Below are 21,567 nucleotides of genomic sequence, written 5' to 3'. Positions count from 1 at the left end.
CGGTGCTTACTGAAAAAGGAGGAGGAGGGTATTTAATTTAAGTTTTGTGCGACAAAACATGAAGTGTAGATATTGTTTAAATGATTGTCTTTTGTGTATTAATAATAAGTTGTTGAAAGCAGACATTTTTTAATCAGCATTCATTATTTAGTTAAAAGATCATTTGCATTAAAAAGTTAAATGCATAAAGATCCTTAAATCTTGCTAATTGGATGCATTTTGCATGTAGTTGTGAAAACAATGGAAGAGCCTATTACTGCATCCAAAAGTATGCAGCTGCACTGATGCTTGCTTTTCATGAAATTGATTAATTTCTTGTAAAAGAGTTTAGTTTCTTTTTTTATTAGTTTCTATATTACTGTGCAGCATTAGCCCCTCCTACCTACAAAAGCAGAGAGAACAATCTGGATCATATAGTCGACTCATATTTGACTTTAGAGCCAACAAAATCGAAAAAGACTTGCAACTTGAAGAGAACTTTAACACCAATCAATGACTCGGGAGTCATGCTACATGCTATGAAGATACATTCCAGGATTAAGTTCTGGTGAAAAGCACATTGTGGTTTGTTAAGGACTCGAAACTCAAAGTTGAGGACCTGAGATTTTACTAGAAAGGAACTAATTTAGCTACAAAAGGTGGCTGTTGTTTTTTTTTTTAAATAGACAGTACACCTAACAAACACAACAACAGGATGACATGACAATATAATCTTACAAAATAGGAAATGAGGGGAAATTTGATCGAAGAAATATTGTGAATTTAAAAAAACAAAACAAAAGGATCACTTCAGTAATTAAAATAGACATTACGTTATAAAAAGAGAAATATACATAAGGCAGGTAGTGTGTGTTTAGAGTTTTATATAATCCCACTGGATCATTTTCCCCATCTTGTGCACACAAGTTATTATCTTCTGTGAACAACTGTTTGTTATGCACACAAGCTATAAAAAAAATTGACTTTATAAAATACTTAAGGGATTTGTCAGTCTTCATTGGGGGTTGGAGTGCAATGACTTACTTGGAACTTGCAAAACAATAACAATGACTCGGCCCTATAATCAGCCTCATTAGTTACTGGTGTTACATTCAGTTTGGTATGCTGAACATGTTCCCATCACTTAATGTTTCACATTCATTCTGACTGAACGGTGTGCTCTGCATAGTTATATCATCACTGACATTAAGATAAAAAATAAGGCAATTTGCATTCAAATCTAAAATGCAAATTCAATGCATTTTGCATTTAACCCTTGTTAGGGCATTCATTGAAATACTTGCAAATTCTAAATTTCAACCCTAGAGAATATTGGAGGATATTACATACAGCCAGAATGTGTAAAAAACATACCAAAAATAATATTTTGAGAAAAAAGTTTACAAGATTAAAGTGGCAAATGTACGAGAAAAAAATGTGCAGATTTATGAGATTTAAAGTGGTGAATATAAGAGAAAAAATTTGCTTTTTTCACACTTTTTTCTGATAAATCTGCGACTTTTTTTGCACAGAATTGCCACTTTAAATCTCTTAAATCTGCAATTTTTTTTCTTGTAGATTTACCACTTTAATCTAGTAAATTTGCAACTTTTTTCTCGAAATATTACCTGACTCTAACCACCAAATATAGTTCTTTGCCTGATAAACGGTTAAGATAAAATAAGGCAATTTGCATTCAAAGCTGAAATGCAAATTCAATGCATTTTGCATTTAACGGAGTCATTTCAAACAGTTAAAACACGTTAAAAGGCTCCACACACACACATATACACACACAAAAATGCACACACAGTCCTAGCAGTCACGTGCTTTCTGTGAAATGGGCTCGAGCAAACCGAAACCAACTGCACCTGAAAAAAAAAATACGTGCGCGTACGCGTGCGTGTTTGTGCGTGCGCGCGCGTGTGTTTTTTTTTTCTTGAAGTGTGTCTTTCATTGGAAAAACAAATTAAAGCTCGGATATTATGTTACAGTCTAGAGTTAGAGCCCAGCATGTTATCAGCAGTGTGAAGAGGAGGCCCCGCCCCTAAAGCTAAACCGAAAGTAAAACATTTCTCCTGCTGAGGAGCAACGACCTCCAGCAGCACAAGCTGCTGCAGCTCACTGCTGCACGGACACCACACGACTCACTCACTTACTGCAAGTAAGTCTCATTCATGCATATTTAACTCTTTATTAGTAGCATGCAAAGGTTTTCTGTGCGCTAGTTGCAGCAGGTGTTCCTCATTCATTCATTCATCTAAACACGTACAAAATGATCAAACAGAAACACACAAATTAATCTGAATGACCGATTTTACGGTGCATAACGGTAATTACGGTCGTATTGGAACAGCAAAATATGCATCACTACTAATGACATTAGTTGTAGAGAGGTTGAAACAGTTTTTAGCACTTTTTGGCCACATTTGGCTGCTATCTTTCAGCACTTGCATTAATATTAATATTTTTGTGTGACCAGTACACTGTAAAAAAAAAAAAAAAAGAAACAATAGCTACTCAATGAAATTGAGGCAACAGATTGCAGGCAATATTATTCTATACAGTCTATGATATTATTAATTAAATCTAACTACGTTACAAGTTGAGTTAATAACTTAACAGGAAGTGTTAAGTGTCATTTAAAAACGGACTAATAATTTTGTGTTGGATTCATTCAAAATTCTCCTGATTTAGAATTACATACACATAAAGATTATATTTAATGTGATCAGAATAAGTAGATTCTATCTCAAACATTTTATATTAAAGTTACTTAAACAACTGCCTCAAAATCAAGGACGCATTTATATTTAATACATTTTATCAAATATATTAAGTAAAATTAAATGACTACAGAATAATTTATTACAGTGTAATACACTCTGTTTTCTAAATGTTACTTAACTAAAATTTTAAAAAAAGTATTAATAACAAAATATACTTAAAGTACAAAAAGTAAAACTCATCATGCGGAAGATGGAGTTAATTTTAATTACTTAATATACTGCTGGGTAGTGTAATCTATAATAATGTATTTTCATGTATTAGTTGATCAAACTTTATATTTAAAAAAAAACAAAAAACAAAGCTGTTACATAAATGTAGTGGAGTAAAAAAAAGTACAATATTTGTATTTAAGTAAATTTATTTTAGTCACATTTCACAACTGAATATTAAGCCATATTATTATTACACAATGTGAATTTTATTGTGTTTTTTTGTGACCTCCAGCATAGTTACTGTGAAGTTACAGTTCTGACTGCAAGCTTTAATTTCAGGGTGTTAACATTCACTTTGTGTCAGAAGTAATTAGTCCATGCACAGCTGCACCGCTTCAAAAACTGAGATTATATACACTATTCATGCAAGAAGGTGTGGCAAAAATCAAACTGAAAATTAAGCCTCGTAGTTAAAGTTTAATTTCAGATCTAAAGTGTTGGAGTTCAGTGTAACAAAAGAAAGTTTCTTGAAAGACTGCACTGTCATCAGCTGGAAAAAAACAGCCTGGAGTAACATGACTTACTGTAAACTGATTATAGTTTGACGCAGCCTTCCTCTTCACAAAGAGGCGCCTAATCAAGTCGGACTGAGATTTAGAGTGAAATTTAAATGCAAGTTTCAAAAAGCAAGATTAGAACTTTCACATGCACTCTTCATCTTAAATTAGACGAGGTGAAGCAAGAAAAACAAAACAAAAAACAGAAAAAGAATGAAAGAAAAACAGCACAATATACATGTTTAGTAAGTAATCTTCTTGTAAAGCCATATAATCTATAATATATATATATATATATATTTATATATAATATATAAAGTAATATCTAATATACCGGCTATTAAACATCATTGCAAAGTGCTTTAAAACATAAAAGCTTGAGGGTTAAATGTGAATTGGCCACAAACTTATGTCATTATATACTTATAAAGCTGTATTAAGACCTTCTTGTTAAGTTTTTCTACTTATTTTATAATACTTTACTTACTTTATTTTATAATTCTGCTGCTTTTGATCTTTTATTTCAAGGCACTTTGTGGCTTTGCTCGAGAAAGAAGCTTTTTAAATAAACAGTATTTACTTTTTATGAACACTACAGTTTGTTCACTCTAGGATGTTGTAATATATTTACACAGATGAACTTGTAGAAGAGTGACTCCACTATTTTTTTTTCTTTTTTCTGTCTCGCTTGAATGAGAAAGTGAAAGCATCTTTTCTGTAAGTGACTTACATCCGCCCTTCCTAGTGATTGATGACACATTTATAGTCAGCCACACGAATATGCATTGAGCGCACACACACACATGCACGCACACGCACACACACACACACACACACACACACACACACACAGGGTTGCATGAGTTGCAATAGAAAACAGTGAAGTTAAATGGCCTGTAATCTGATAATCAAAACACAGACAAAGAATAATCATCTGATTCTGCAGCTCCGCCCGTCTTTATGTCTTTATGAAGCTGTAAAGTGAGTTTCAGCTGATTGTTTATCCGCCTGGCCCACAACTTTATGTTTTCGTTCACTTTCACTTGATTTCTGCCTTAGCAGCTCACTGTTTTTTTTAGCAAACTAGGTCTAAAAACCCATTGAATACTACCTGCTTCGTACCAAACAGCAAACAAACACATTTATTGCCTCACTGGAGAGCATAGTGGAGCCTCTAGCCGCTGAAGAGCCATTTATTTCCCTCAGGAGTTGGTGCTGGAGACCAAAAACAGAATTTAAAAAAAGGAATATTAGACTAACATGAATCAGGCGTCCACAAACTTCTATTTCTTCCTTCAGGGGGGTTTACTGGGAGATCAAGTGCTTCCTAAAAAAAACAAACCAGGTGATTATAACCATTAAAAAGACATTATAATGCAGTTTCACATGACTTAATAATCATGGTTTTTCATAGACGTAGACAGCATGAGAGCCCTGTGATCCTCAACGCAACACAGTTTATTCAGGTAACGATACTGAATCAAAAACAAAAACACTAAAGCACAGGAGAGAGGAGAGAAGTGCCCTTGAGACAGTGACTAGACCAGAAAGAGGGTTTGTTATTTTGTAAAAGAAAAAAACAAAAAAAAACAAACATTATGTAACAGCTCTGGTAGAGGAAATGTTTTCTTAACCCTTTATCAGGCAAAGAACTATGTTTGGTAACTTCGGGGAATATTTCGAGAAATTTACTAGATTAAAGTGGCAAATCTACAAGAAAAAGAGTCGCAGATTTAAGAGATTTAAAGTGGCAAATCTGCGCGAAAAAAGTTGCAGATTTATGAGAAAACAGTGGGAAAAAAGCTACTTTTTTCTCCCAGATTCACCACTTTAACCCTTAATAGGACACTCATTGAAATACTTGCAAATTCCAAATTTCACCCCTAGAGAATATTGGAGGAATGTGTAAAAAAAACATATGAAAGTTATATTTTGAGAAAAAAAATTTACTAGATTAAAGTGGCAAATCTACAAGAAAAAAAGTCGCAGATTTACAAGAAAATGTGGGAAAAAAGCAACTTTTTTCTCCCAGATTCACCACTTTAAATCTCATAAATCTGCGCATTTTTTTCTCGTAGATTTGCCACTTTAATCTCTTAAACTTTTTTCTCAAAATGTTACCCCCCTCCCCCGGGTCCATATGTTTTTTTTTTTACACATTTCACACATTCTGTCTGTATGTAATATCCTCCAATATTCTCTAGGTTTGAAATTTGGAATTCGCAAGTATTTCAATGAGTGTCCTATTAAGGGTTAAAGTGGTGAATCTGGGAGAAAAAAGTTGCTTTTTTCACACTTTTTTCTCAAAATCTGCGGCTTTTTTCGCACAGATTTGCCACTTTAAATCTCTTAAATCTGCAACTTTTTTTCTTGTAGATTTGCCACTTTAATCTAGTAAATTTGCAACTTTTTTTCTCAAAATATTACCTGAAGTTACCAAATATAGTTCTTTGCCTGATAAAGGGTTAAAGTGGTGAATCTGGGAGAAAAAAGTTGTTTTTTTCCCACTTTAATCTCATAAACTTTTTTCTCAAAATATTACCCCCCTCCCCCGGGTCCGTATGTTTTTTATTTAACACATTCTGGCTGTATGTAATATCCTCCAATATTCTCTAGGGTGGAAATTTGGAATTTGAAGTATTTCAATGAGTGCCCTATTAAGGGTTAATGCAAATCATGTACATTAGATTCTTTTTTATAAATGTAATGTGCATCAAGTGTGCACAGTGTCGCTGCATTATCTAGGAAAAGAAAAAAGTGAGGAAAAAAAAGATTTTGACAGTAATTGTTCACTTTTTGGTTGTTTCAGCTCATCAGATTCTCCAGTGACAGATGGCTGAGCTGATCCAGCCTCTTCTCCCCTCCAGAAGTTTGTGAAAATGGTGATAAATGTTGATTAAAGCAACATGACGTCTGAAGGAGGACAGTGCAGCAGATGACCAACCAGAGAGAAGCCAGTGATGGAGGATCTGCCAGTGAAAAGAGGAGGAACTGGTGCAACAGGTGGTCAAGAGGAGGATCCTCCTTTCTAGGATGGTCAGAGACAATCTTAATAGAACAGTAGTTCAGAGCAAAATACAGAATGGTGCAGCTGAGACACAGAACCGAAGCCAACCCCCCGAGGAACCCGCAAGAGCAGAAAGAGCTCAAGGCCCAGAGAGAGCTCAGCCAGAGAGCCTAGAGCCCACAGAGAGGCAGCTCGACCTGCTGCTCTGGAAAAAACTCAACTTACAGGAAGATCCTGAGACCTGGTGCCAGGTGAGGACCAATGCTTGCTCACTGGGAGTTTTATTGCTTTTGGAAATATTGACTTTATTTGAAGTGCACAGATGGCTAGAACGAGATAAAGTCCAAAACCAAACACCAGGATTAAACATTACATCCAGTGGTGGAAGAAGAACTCAAATCTTTTACTACATTTCCTTTATGTAACAACACAACAGACAACTTTATAATAAGGTCCTTAATAACCATTAATTAACAAGTAATAAGGCATTGTTCTCGCTTTAGATCCGGTAGTTGCAAAAAAGCATAGTTAACTTATAGTTAGCTTATAATAGATGAGCAATAAAGTATATTTGGTAACGCTTTATATTAAGGTCCTATCAAATAAAATATTATATTTACTGTGGTCAAAATAAGTAGATTCTATCTCAAACATTTTTATATTAAAGTTACTTAAACAACTGCCTCAAAATCAAGGACGCATTTAAATTCAATACATTTTATCAAATATATTAAGTAAAATGAAATGACTACAGAACAATTTATTACAGTGTAATAACCATTAATTAACAAGTAATAAGGCCCTTGTAAGTCCTTACAAGATGCTTATTAACATTATTGTGTGTTTATAAACTTATATAAGTGTTAATAATGGCATTACAAACACCCATGACCCACCCATTATGTCTTTGCCATGCCTTTATTAATCTTATTTTGTTTGCTTATTGATATTAAAATATACTTTATTGCTCATCTACTATAAGATAACTATAAGTTAACTATGCTTTTTGCAGCTAAAGGGATCTAAAGCGAGAACAATGCCTTATTACTTGTTAATTAATGGTTATTAAGGACCTTATTATAAAGCGTTACCCTACTTTTTCTTCCAAGAGTATTTCCACTCTGTTGTGTTGTTACGTAAAGGTAATGTAGTAAAATATTTGAGGGTAACGCTTTTTAATAAGGTCCTTAATAACCATTAATGAACAAGTAATCAGGCATTGTTCTCGCTTTAGATCCGGTAGTTGCTAAAAGCATAGTTAACTTATAGTTAACTTATTATAGATGAGCAATAAAGTATATTTTAATATCAATAAGCAAACAAAATAAGATTAATAAAGGCATGGCAAAGACATAATGGGTGGGTCATGGGTGTTTGTAATGCCATTATTACCACTTATATAAGCTTATAAACACACAATAATGTTAATAAGCATCTTGTAAGGACTCACAAGGGCCTTATTACTTGTTAATTAATGGTTATTACAAGGACCTTAATATAAAGTGTTACCAAAAGTAGTAGTATTCACATTGAAATATACTCAAAATACCAAAAGTAAAAGTACTCATTGTGCAGAATGACCCAATTTGACAATTATATAACTATAATATTATATAACAGCCGGCATAATTGTATCATATTCTATATTAGTACATCATAATTAATTATAATTAATTATTTTAATTAGATTTTCTGTTAATTATCTGAATCTGCAAAGTAACTACAGCTGTCAAATAAATAGTGGAGTGAAGTTAAAGGTACAGTATTTGAGTAAATGTATTTTTGAGAAAAGAATGCCATCATATATCCATGTAAACAAATATACAAAAACAATAGTGACAAAAATGATAATAATGTATAGTATTCATTTGTTATTATGCAGATGTGCATGTGATTTTTCTTCCTTCCAAAGGCAATATCATAATACTAAAAAAAGGAATAAGACTTGTAATTGTCCAAAATAAAAATACAACTACAAATTTATGTTTAAAATTATATTAATAACAACCCTAAGAATAATAGTGTGTTCCTATTCATGATTATTCATTATTATGTAAACCAAAAGCATGTAATACAGGTTTGACTAAAACAGAACTTGATGTTTCCCTTTTGCTGAGAACAATAAACGTCATTATTGTCAGTGGAGCTTCCTCATTAAATCTGAGTTCCACTGTCTCATAATTTGGAAACTGAATTTGAAAAGGTCAAATGTTTCAGTCTATCTTTGGACTTTGAATACTGGCGTGGAAACTTCTCACTCTTTTTTTCTGACAAATCTGACAACTGTGTCTGAAAACGGGACATTAAATCTGCAAGTTTATATTAGTCTAGACTGATTTCAGAATAAAAGCCTCCTATAAGAAGTGAGGAGCATTTATGGGTACAAGTCAGGAACCGGCCTACTTTACATATCTCAAGGCTGCTGAGTCCAAAAAAAAAATGGTTCCCAAGCGAAATTTTGAGTTTTTGACCTTCTAATTTGTATCAAATGGCCACCAAATTGCCCATCTTGCTCAGTCGTTGGACCATTTCCTCTTAGTTTTTTTGTAAGTAGGCAATCAAGATGAGGAAATTAAGTTTCTGGATCTATAGTCTAGGGTCAGAGCAAGGATAAAGTGGAGGCTCAGTGTCTTTTTTATGCATATATATATATGCAAAATACCAACTGGAACATTTAAAAGTGATATTGATTGAATATTTATGTCGGCCTTAAAAAAAATGACACAAATAATGCTTAATTTCACCTTAAAAGTTGGCATTTTGCATATATATATAGATATCCATATATCCTCCACTATATCCTTGCTCTGACCCTAGACTATAGATCTAGAAACATAATTTCCTCATCTTGATTGCCTACTTACAAAAAACTAAGGGAAAATGGTCCAACGACTGAGCAAGATGGGCAATTTGGCGGCCATTTTGATATGCAAATGAGAAGGTCAAAAACTCAAAATTTCGCTTGGGAACCATTTTTTTGGATGCAGCACCCTTGAAATAAGTAAAGTAGGCCGGTTCCTAACTTGTACCCATAAATGCTCCTCACTTCTTATAGGAGGCCTTTATTCTGAAATCCATCTAGACTAATATAAACTTGCAGATTTAATGTCCTGTTTACAGACACAGTTGCCAGATTTGTCAGAAAAAAAGAGTGAGAAGTTTTCCTCACTTTCACTTTTTGGACAATTCTGTCTAGACTATATGCAATGCAGGGCATTATTATTTTGAGAATTACTTTATTGTTTCCCGTATAACAAGTAAAGCGTCTCTCAAAATAATGATAATAATATTAAAACAATAATAACACTCATTTGGTATACCTATAATCATTTATATTAAAACACAAACTACTTCTGGTACTTTTTCACAAATAACAAGGGGCCTCATTCATGAACCGTTCTTAAGAACAAATTTGTTCTTACGTCCTACTTACGAAGATTCTACGAAGATTGTGGCATTCATGAATTTTTTTCTTCTCCAGGATTTTTCTGAGGTAAGAACAAATCCTAGGAACACTCAGGAGAACTCTGAAGCACATTTCAGTGCTGACATGTTGGCATGGTTGTGTTGTGTTAGTGATACCATCCTATTTATAGGTGGCATTTCTCCATCCACGGCTACAAAACAATGGCAGATATATTGCTGCTGCAGTATAATATAATAAATAAATAAAATCAATCCAAGGTTGCAACCCCTCAGTCCAATACTAAAGACATATTTTGAGCTTACACACTATGTTAAACTCCTGCCTTACAGGGCACATGTTTTATATATATAAATATATATATATATATATATATATATATGGTATTATTTCAAAAAATTGTTTGTGTTGTTGCAACCTGAACTAGGCTGCTAAATATAATTTTCTTCCTCCAGTGATCTCCTGCAGCAGAACTTCTAGTTCTGAACTGCTAAAGTTTTTTTTTTTGTCTTTTTACCTGTGCTATAACGGATTTACGCTTTGCTTTAGGCATTCTGTTGCTGTTTCCTCTTTTTATGCGCCCTTTTATGGGCGTTAATGGGCGGTTCCCTATGCTAATCCTATGTTAATTAGACTCACCTGGCATTCATCAATTTAAGAACACGGCTGCGAACAATTCAGCGTCTTAAGAACACGTTGATGAATCTGACGTAGGGTCTTCTTAGAAATCTTCTTAAGAAACAATCTAAGAAGATTCTTAAGAAGATATTGGTGAATGAGGCCCATTGTATTTGCTTCTGCTTTATTATTAATGTTCAATTCTGATTTATTTTGTTTGGTAATATGTTACCAAAAAACGTTATTTACATTTACATAATGTTCTATTGTTTATTTCTAATTCCTTCTCCTCTACAGTCAGTGGGTGGAGCTGATGCTGAAAGCTTGCCCACACACCTCCGTCCATTCCGCAGCGCAGCGGAGTACAAACTAGTGAAACACACGTACCGGCAGCTCCAACACAGTGGTTACTACTGGGGCTCCATGACCATGGAGGAGGCACACGAGATACTGGCAAAGGCACCACTGGGAACCTTCCTCATCAGGTAATTCACCACTTTAATTTGAAAGTTTCAGTGTTGTTTTACCTCTTAGTAGATTCACAGGTAACGCTTTATATTAAGGTCCTTGTAATAACCATTAATTAACAAGTAATAAGGCCCTTGTAAGTCCTTACAAGATGCTTATTAACATTATTGTGTGTTTATAAGCTTATATAAGTGTTAATAATGGCATTACAAACACCCATGACCCACCCATTATGTCTTTGCCATGCCTTTATTAATCTTATTTTGTTTGCTGATTGATAAAATATACTTTATTGCTCATCTATTATAAGTTAACTATAAGTTAACTATGCTTTTTGCAACTAGCGGATCTAAAGCGAGAACAATGCCTTATTACTTGTTAATTAATGGTTATTAAGGACCTTATTATAAAGCATTGCCCTACTTTTTCTTCCAAGAGTATTTCCAATCTGTTGTATTGTTATGTAAAAGTAATGTAGTAAAATATTTGAGTTCTTCTTCCACCACTGGATGTAATGTTTAATCCTGGTGTTTGATTTTGGACTTTATCTCATTCTAGCCATCTGTGCACTTCAAATAAAATCAATATCCCCCAAAGCAATAAAATCCCAGGGAGTCACTTTATATTAAGGTCCTTGTAATAACCATTAATTAACAAGTAATAAGGCCCTTGTAAGTCCTTACAAGATGCTTGTTAACATTATTGTGTGTTTATAAGCTTATATAAGTGTTAATAATGGCATTACAAACACCCATGACCCACCCATTATGTCTTTGCCGTGCCTTTATTAATCTTATTTTGTTTGCTGATTGATAAAATATACTTTATTGCTCATCTATTATAAGTTAACTATAAGTTAACTATGGTTTTTGCAACTAGTGAATCTAAAGCGAGAACAATGCCTTATTACTTGTTAATTAATGGTTATTAAGGACCTTATTATGAAGCGTTACCGATTCACACCTAGATGGGATTGATTTGTGTGAAGCCATATGGAGGAAATGTTGCCATCTGTTGGGAAACTGTAATAAATTGTTCTGTAGTCATTTAATTTTACTTAATATATCTGATAAAAATGTATTAAATATAAATGCGTCCTTGATTTTGAGGCAGTTGTTTAAGTAACTTTAATATAAAAATATTTGAGATAGAATCTACTTATTTTGACCACAATAAATATAATATTTTATTTGATAGTCACTTCCTGTTAAGTTGTTATTAACTGAACTTTATATTTAATTAATAATATTGCGTGCAATCTGTTGCCTCGATTTTATTGAGTGGCTATTGTTTATCTTTTTTTACAGTGTACAAGGACCTTAATATAAAGCGTTACCAAATATATTTGAGTTTTTGCAGCGCTATGTTTGTTGACAACTTTGCTAAGAGCCAAAAAGGCAAGCAAGTGCACCAGCACAAGACATAGCAAGCCAGCTAATGTAACTCTCTTTCTCAAAAGCTCTGTGTCACTGTAGCTGCGTGGCCAGTTAGCTCCCATGCTAAAGTGCAACACAGAGCTCCCCTGGGGGCTATGGGGGTGTTACAGTATATATTTTCCATACTGTTCAAATATAAAGACACTGCTTTTTCAGTCTGTTTAAACTGCCATGCAAAAAAAAAAAAGTTGGGTGAACTCAAAATTTCAAGGCAACAAACTTCGATAAAATTTTAAGTTGGACAATTAAACTAAATCTTTTAAGTTTTGTTTTTGCGTTTGCATAACTCTGAATTCAGATTTTTGTCAACTCAACTTGTACTAACTTAGTATGCTCAGTATGCTCTTATTCTTTTCTCTTCTTTTCTTCTTTAACATACAGCACTCCTGTAGCGATGACGGTTAGCTCTTAAAGTTATGTACTTACTTGATTCCTATGGTCTATGTCTAGTACCTTCAGGGTGAATGCACTTATTGTAAGTCGCTTTGGACAAAAGCGTCTGCTAAATGACTTGTAATGTAATGTAATGTAATAATTTTACATTATAAGTTATGATAACTTTTCCTTACTTCTGCTAACTTCTGCAATGTGCTGAAGTGGCAAGATTGTAACGCCGCTATGAAATGTCAGCTAATGTTGTGACCACAATTTTGAGTTAGCTTTGATATGCTAATGGCTACTCTTGTAGCTGTAACAAGCAGCGCCGCTAGCATCAGTTAGCCGCTAGCATCAGTTAGCCGCTAGCATCAGTTAGTTGCTAGCATCAATTAGCCGCTAGCTTCCGCTAATGACCGAATTTCACCGTTTTCCCGCATTTCACAACAAAGAAATAAGAGTTATCAGAACTATTGTCCCTTGTTTTGAACCCCAACTTAAAGATATAAGTAAAAACAACTCACCAACTTGTTTTTGAGCAGACAACTGGCTTCCTTTGTTGTGCTAACTTACATTATTGCCCTAAATGTCAATAATTTATACTTCCAAGTTTAACCAACTTAAATCACTGTTTTAGGCCAAAAAATACAAGTTGGCTTTTTTCCAGTGTGGTTGTCATGCTGTTTTTTTTTTTTTTTTTTTATGTGTAATGCATAGCAGCCTGACTGTATGTTTGCTGCTGTGTTGTTGCAGAGACAGTGGCCAGACAGATGTCTTCTTCACTCTGAGTTACCAAAGCGAAGATGGCCCAACGAGTGTTCGTGTCCAGCTGAACAACCTGCACTTCAGTCTGTATGGCAGCCACAGGACTTTTCCTTCCCTCTTTGCTCTGCTCACTTATTACACAAGCTCGTCCTGCAAGCTGACAGTGCCTTATCGCAAGCAGCGCCCGGAGCGCCTGAAGCAGATGTGCAGGAGGGCTCTGATGGGCTCGTATGAAGTAGGAAATATACGCACCTTACCTGGACTCAGCACTCAAGTTAAAGACTATGTTTGTGCGTACCCTTGTTGTATATAGACATGTGTGGACAGAGGGACTGTCCTTGTATCCAGGTGTGTGTTATAAGTTAAACAAACATTCTGCTATTGAGTCATATTTAACTTCATAAATCACACAAATGTAGCTTGGAAGTCATTCAAAGGTTATTTGCACACATTATCTGAATTTTTTACAGAGTGTACTGTTCATGGTACTTGTTATTATTTTTAAATTAATAAGAACATCCAAATCTTCTGAAACTGCTGCAATAGTGCCTCCATGATACATATCATAGAAATGTAAAACTTGCTGCATTAATCAATGTTTGTCCACTAGGGGGCAAAAACAACATTTATCACCAGTTTATCTTGTTATGGCTGAAATATAAGCAAACACTTCTCTGCTTCATGGCCACATGTGGAAATCAAATATTTTTTCAACTTAACGCTATTTTTGTATTTATAATTTTTATAAGAAAGCAACAGGTTGTTTCTTCAGATAAGTAATGGATAAAGTACAATACTAGAAGCCATCTTGGCTTTTAATCCAGCCAACCTGCACGTCTTTAATCAGTATTCAATTAGGCATTGTTGTGGAAAATCTTAACAAATCAAGACAACAAGGGTTTCTTAGAAAAACAGCCCGTGCTGGATTTAATGAAAAGTATGAAAAATAGATAATATAGTCAAAATACACAAACGGGTACTTGATCCAAACAGGAAGTGCAGCTCATTTTCTAGTCTTGGTTCTATTTACCTTGGGTTTGTACGTAAGGCCTGACTCATGATTTCCTGTTTTGTTCCTATCTGGTGCCTTGGAAATTCCTAAATTTCAGCAGGAAAACAGGGACGTACACAAGGCCAGATTAAAGTTGCTTGAACAGCAGCTCATTTGCCCTCGTTGTTTGTTTTCCCCCTCAGAGATGAAGCTCAGCCAAACAATTGTTTTATTTTTTTCTGTTGTGGTTGCAAAAATACTAGTAGCACATGATTGCTAAAGGTCAAATTAAATCACCATAACATCGAAAGGTTTATTAATTTTTTATAGACATTCCTCCCCAGAACACAGAGACACAGCTCTTTAAAAAAAAAACAACAGATAAAGAGAAAGTTGGACACAAAGCAATGCCCTTTGCCCTATCTGTTAAAAGAGACTCCACAGAACAGAAACTGGTGATTATGCTCTGAGTTTGTCAATAGCGAGCCCTGTCACATTACTTGTAGCCATTGTTAATGCAACAGTATTGATTCATGCCGTGTGGATTGTGATAGATTGTTCATCAGCGCTTTAAATCATCTTTACATGTTTACTGAATGTCCTTAGTCAGAACAACAAACAACTGTACAAGAGTGGTATGCTTTTCAAAAAGTAATTAAAATATTTAATGTTTTATTTTATATTTAATGTCATATTTCATGTTTAATGCACTATAATGGATGTGAACCCAAGGCTGAACTACAGACCAGGCAAAGTGAGCGACTGCCCCAGGGCTCAGGCTGTCGCTCTATTTTTAGATAAACCAGCCACAGTGGTTAGTGGTTAGCACTGTGGCTAGCAAAAGGGTTACAGGTTTGAACCCGCTGGCTCGGGGCCAGTCTGTGTTTGAGATGGCATGTTTGTGGGCAGTGACCACTAGACCAGTTTTACTGTGGGGGCCAAGGAGGGACCGGTGTTTAATCAGAGGGGCACATTAGCACATGAAAAAAATGGCAAAGATGATATTTAAGCATTCAAAATCTTTGAATGTCTTGAAAAAGACACAAAATGACCAAAAAAGACACAAAATGAGAAGACAGAATAACCAAAAAAACCCCACAGAAGACATAAAAATGACAAAAAAGACACAAAATGACCAAAAAAAGACACAAAATAACTATAAAAAGACACAAAATGACCAAAAAAGACACATAAATGACACCAATAACAAAAAAGACAAAATGACCAAAAAAGACACAAAATGAGAAGACAGAATAACCAAAAAAAAAAAACACAGAAGACATAAAAATGACAAAAAAGACACAAAATGACCAAAAAAAGACACAAAATAACTATAAAAAGACACAAAATGACCAAAAAAGACACAAAATGAGAAGACAGAATAACCAAAAAAAAACCACAGAAAACATAAAAATGATAAAAAAGACACAAAATGACTAAAAAAAGACACAAAATAACTAAAAAAAGACACGAAATGACCAAAAAAGACACAAATGACACCAATGACAAAAAAGACAAAATGACCAAAAAAGACACAAAATGAGAAGACAGAATAACCAAAAAAAAAAAACACAGAAGACATAAAAATGACAAAAAAGACACAAAATGACCAAAAAAAGACACAAAATAACTATAAAAAGACACAAAATGACCAAAAAAGACACAAAATGAGAAGACAGAATAACCAAAAAAACCCCACAGAAGACATAAAAATGACAAAAAAGACACAAAATGTCCATAAAAAGACACAAAATAACTAAAAAAAGACACAAAATGACCAAAAAAGACACATAAATGACACCAATGACAAAAAAGACAAAATGACCAAAAAAGACACAAAATGAGAAGACAGAATAACAAAAAAAACCCCACAGAAGACAAAAAATGACCAAAAAAGACACAAAATGACCAAAAAAGACACAAAATAACTAAAACAGACACAAAAAGACACATAAATGACACCAATGATAAAAAAAAGACACAAAGTGACAAAAAAAGACACAAAATAACTAAAAAAGACACAACAACAGACAAAAATATTACCAAAAAAAGACACAAATTACCAAAAAAACAAACACAAAATGACTGATCTTTACAAAGACACGTAAAGACATGAAAAGGATTCAAAAATGGACAAAATAGCGCTATAAGACTCCACAAAGTTAAACTATTGTACAATGTTCATGTTTGTGTACAATGAGATATTGTTTGAACAAAAAAAAGGTTAGAATTGTTCCATTGTTCATTGTTATAAATTGATTATTTTATTATTAATTTGACACAGGGGCCACAGCAGGGGCCAAAGGCTTCTTCACAGGGGCAGTGGCCCCTGGAGGCCCCTGTGTAGAACCGCCACTGATTGTGGGTTTCCTCTGTGTTCTCCAGCTTCCTCCACAGCCCCATGACATGCAGTTTAGGTATGCATCTTCAGATTGCCTGTGATAGTCTGTACCCTGCCTCCCAGCTGAGACCCTAGTTTTTTGTTTTTTGTTTTTTTAAGAAAAGGTATTCCTTTATTAGTCCCACAACGGGGAATTTTCAGTGTCTAGCAAAAACAACAATATAGACATATAAATGAACTATAATACACGAAAAAAGTTGCTCCAAGGAAACAAACCCAGGACACCAGCATTTGTGTCCCTGGAACCAAAAGTAAACAATGTTAGTTAAAGTAATGTCACTTAACCCTTTATCAGGCAAAGAACTATATTTCGTAACTTCAGGTAATATCTTGAGAAAAAAGTTGCAAATTTACTAGATCAAAGTGGCAAATCTGCGCGAAAAAAGTTGCAGATTTACGAGAAAAAAGTGGGAAAAAAGCAACTTTTGACAGGGTTTTTTCATTTATGAGAAAAGAATCTCATATTAATGGTAAAAAGTTACAAATTTGTGGGAAAAAAAAAATCTCAAATTTGTGACCAAAAAATCTAAAAAAAAAATGGTTGACGAGATTAAAGGGGCAAATCTACGAGAAAAGAAAAATGCACAGATTTATGTGATTTAAAGTGGTGAATAAAGTGAAATAAGTAGATTCTATCTCAAACATTTTTTATATTAAAGTTACTTAAACAACTGCCTCAAAACCAAGGCCGCATTTAAATTTAATACATTTTTATCAAATATATTAAGTAAAATGAAATGACTACAGAATAATTTATTATAATATAATAATAATAAATTATATTTATTTAATTCTCTTGACCAGGATTTTAAAAAACAGTTGCCCACAAAACCAAGTCACAGTACAGACCTGGGCATTGGGCGGCCCGCGGGCCACATCCGGCCCGTTGGCTGTCCTTGTCCGGCCCGCGTGAGGTTACCCAGAAATTAGAAATCAATATAACCGCAGTGCTTTTATTTTGAAAAAAATAGCAAACATTAGCACTAGCTAACAACACTTTTACTTCAATTGAACCTAATTTGTCCCTTTGTTTTGAAAATATACTGTTTGGTTTCACTGACTTCCCATACACAAAAAAAAATCAATATTACATTATAAATCTAATTATACTATTGGCAAAATATCACATACATAAATCTCGATACACAAAAAAAAATCCCCTCTTTTCTATATTTATAAGTGAAACCAAGCAGTATATTAATTCTATTAAAGACTCTACTAATTTGAAAGCTGCTAAAACTCTGAATATTTGTAATTTTTATAATATTTTTGTATGACAACCTCTTTATGATTTATTGAAACCCCCTGGCGACGTTCTGATGTATTTTTTTGTATTACACCCCACCCAACTGCCTTAATAAAGTTTATTTAAAAAAAATAAAAAATAAAATAAAATAAAATAACAACACTTTTACTATAGTTAAGACAACAAATATAGCCACTAATATATATGACAGAAGAAAATAAACTTTAACAAACCTTGTGTCCTGTCAGCCACTATAGAAGAACTTTTTGATACTTTATATCAACTTTATATGAATTATGACGCACTCGTTATTATTTACGGTTCGTTTTTTCATTTAACCGTTCTACCGGTTATTTCCTGTCACTACCTTTCAAAATGAAAGCACCTGTTTCACACTGGACGGCACTTTTTCAAAATAAAAGCACCTCAACATTGTTAAACACCTTGAAAATGTACAAACATGAAAAACAAGCTAAATAATACAAAAACATAAATAGGAAGCTTACTAAAGGACATTTACAGTTGTGTTTAAAATAAATGGACTAGTGACATAGTGATTGGAGTATTTACTACTTTTTACTGCTATATTTGATTTACTCCACATTAACAGTCTTATCATAACATGTATTCTTATCAGTAGCAGCTCAAAACCAGATAATTTACTATATAAACTTACTTTATAAAGCGATTAAATTAAGATTGAGCAGAATTTAGTTCAGAGTTTTGGTCCGGCCCCTGCAACCTTCGTGGTATTGGTCATGTGGCCCCTTGGGAAAATTAATTGCCCACCCCTGTCATAGTCGGTAGATAAGTAAGACTGCATGACTCTGCATGACTGACAATAAAAGGATCCAGGAAGAGAACTGTTTGTGTTGAGTCAAAGTGGATGTTGCTGCAGTTTCTTGTTGCGTCATTATGACATTTATCTAGAATCCCATCTGCACTGAGCAACTAACTGCAGTGAAAAACGAAACTAAAAGCAGCAGATACCAAAAACCAAGTGGAGTTGAGCCAAAACACACAGTGGGATGTCTGCAATGGAGACCTAGTCTATACTGATTGTATAAAGTGTGTAATATTATCTTTATAGTAAACTGTTTTTACAGTTAGCACCCAAAAAAAATCAACATATCTTATTGTTTTATACTAACAGTAAGTGCACATTGGAGCTAAAACAAAGTGTGTCTTTAGAAAGCTGCTGCATTCCAAATGCACTGTAAAAAAGAAAAAGTTGTTTTTACGGTAAAAAAATGGCAGCTGTGGTTGCCAGAACTTTACCGTAATAAATACTGTAGAACTTTTCTTAATATTAAGAAGTAAAAAAATATTGGCACTGTTGATTTCACGTTTAAGATTGCCATTTTATTAAATTTTTTTACTGTATAAATAAAAAGTTTTTCCATCAAAAGAAACGCTGTTCTGCCATATAATTGACAAGAAAATACTTTATAACTGATGCATAAATTAAAGATTTTACCATTAAGTATTACTGTATATTTTTGTAAGAGATAAGGTGTTTAGTACATTTAACAGTGAGAAAAAGTATTTTCAACAAAAGATAAATGCAAAAATTACAGTGATGGCTTGTATATATATTACAGTATATTTTTGTTACACAGTGCCAGTGAATTTTACAGTAGAGTAATGTATTTGAAAAAACAAAACTGTAAAAAATGGCTCATATATACATTTACAGTGTTTCATTGTTACTGAAACTAAATTAACTAAATGCTAAAAACTAAATGTTTAATTTTATGTTTTCATATTCCTTAATTCATCGCAGCACACTTAAAAATCCAACCTTTTTTAGTGGTTTGTGTGCACACTGACTTTTTATTAGTGTACTTTGTTATTTGTCATCCTCAAAGGCTGTAAGCTAGAATTGGTACATAGTACGACACTGGTATAAAACTATATTTTTCTATATTCTAACTAATCTAACTGTCCCAAAACAAAGTTGGAGTGGGCTCCTCTGAGAGGGCCCTACAGGTCATCCAGGCCTCGGGTATACATGATGGTTTAATCGGGCCTTGTATGAAGCCAACTCTCAACTAAAGCTTTTTTTTTTGCCAATCCAATCAGATGGGCTTTGTGTCTATACACAAATACACACAGCTGAAGCATGCACATACACACAGTTTTGATTGAGTACCAGTCTTCTGTCATCTGTTCCACTTCCTGTCCTAAATCCTACCGGCAGTGGCCCCTTTAGTCTAAATTAGCCCTGCACCAGGGACACACACACACACACACACACACACACACACACACACACACACATATACACACACTTTCCCTGTCCTCAAATTATCCCTGCCTCATTAACCTTAAACAATGTTGACGTAAAGCCATCACCACTGTGACACTTACAAGGCTAGCCCAGTTTATTTGCATAGCACCTTTAAACAACAGAGCAATTGAAAGTGATTTAGGTAATACATATAAAGAGCAATTAAGAAATAACATCAATAATGTGAATATGCGTAAAAATACACATACAAAAGGGATTTATGAGATTAAATAATTAAAATATACCAAAATAAAGTGCATAATAGAATTAGCCTGCAGTGCAGGATGTGAATGAATAACAGCAGATTTAGTGAATAAAGGCAGTGTTAGTCAGATTTATCATCCATCGAGTTTGAGTGACAACGCTGAGTGTCTCATGGGTCCGCGCGATCCCGATCCCGGACTCTGCCTCCCACTGTCCCGCGCGCTGAGTGCACCTCTTGCACGCGACTGATTTTATTACGATGTCAAACGACCTCTCCTGACTCGTCCGCTGGCACGCGCGCAAGCACGCGGACTGGGATTACAACCACTGGAGTGGCGCGCGCTCAAATAGCTCGTGTTTATGTAATGGCATATGTGACTGTGGATGTGTGTGTATGCGCGCTGGAGCTGGCACGAGCTGGTCCAGCACCGCGGTAGGGGGGGGGGCAGCGGTCACATCAGCGACCCGTGCGTGATATTCTGCAGATTGAGGGCTCGTGAGATTTCAGCGCGGATTTGACCCAGCACCATATAGGAGGGCGCTCGAGCTCCACCGTTTTCACGCACGGCACGCACGTAGACCCGGTGAAATCGTCACGCGGATAGAATCAGTGGAATCTGTCGCGAGTGTGTTCCTGCACGGCCGGAGAGCATCCCGGTGGAGAGAGAGAGCGCGCGAGGGTCCGGTCGGCTCGGTCGGTGGTTTGGTGCGGGTCGGTAGCACCGCGTGGAGGGAAGGTAGAGCGGGACGTGCGCTGGACTCCTGGCCGGATCGGAGCATCCCACTCCCGGCAGCATCCATCCCTCCGCGCCTCAGCTCCAGCGGGAGGCCCGGAGCGGCGGCAGGATGTAGCAGCGGATTACC

The 21,567-nt window shown here is 34.9% G+C and overlaps 1 protein-coding gene across 1 annotated transcript; it reads left to right on the top strand.

Annotated features, from left to right (window-relative positions):
• The first annotated feature begins 1,601 nt into the window (after window positions 1-1,601).
• Window positions 1,602-15,406, top strand: LOC131979426 (suppressor of cytokine signaling 1-like). The gene is made up of 4 exons (XM_059343400.1): window positions 1,602-2,143; window positions 6,288-6,736; window positions 10,825-11,012; window positions 13,560-15,406. The coding sequence occupies exons 2-4, from the start codon at window positions 6,512-6,514 to the stop codon at window positions 13,882-13,884; spliced, it is 738 nt and encodes a 245-aa protein (XP_059199383.1). The 5' UTR covers window positions 1,602-2,143; window positions 6,288-6,511; the 3' UTR covers window positions 13,885-15,406.
• The last annotated feature ends 6,161 nt before the right edge of the window (window positions 15,407-21,567 follow it).

Source organism: Centropristis striata, chromosome 1, assembly GCF_030273125.1.
Source record: "Centropristis striata isolate RG_2023a ecotype Rhode Island chromosome 1, C.striata_1.0, whole genome shotgun sequence".
NCBI classification, from domain to species: Eukaryota; Metazoa; Chordata; class Actinopteri; order Perciformes; family Serranidae; genus Centropristis; species Centropristis striata.
This window is presented reverse-complemented; position numbering and strand designations above follow the sequence as displayed.

What these genes read in the sequence shown, in the direction of transcription:
- LOC131979426 (XM_059343400.1), top strand. Translation starts at nt 6,512, where the DNA reads ATGGTCAGAGACAATCTTAATAGAACAGTAGTTCAGAGCAAAATACAG. An exon ending in ATCCTGAGACCTGGTGCCAG is followed by an intron (nt 6,737 to 10,824) that starts GTGAGGACCAAT and finishes TCTCCTCTACAG; the next exon opens with TCAGTGGGTGGAGCTGATGC. An exon ending in CTGGGAACCTTCCTCATCAG is followed by an intron (nt 11,013 to 13,559) that starts GTAATTCACCAC and finishes GTGTTGTTGCAG; the next exon opens with AGACAGTGGCCAGACAGATG.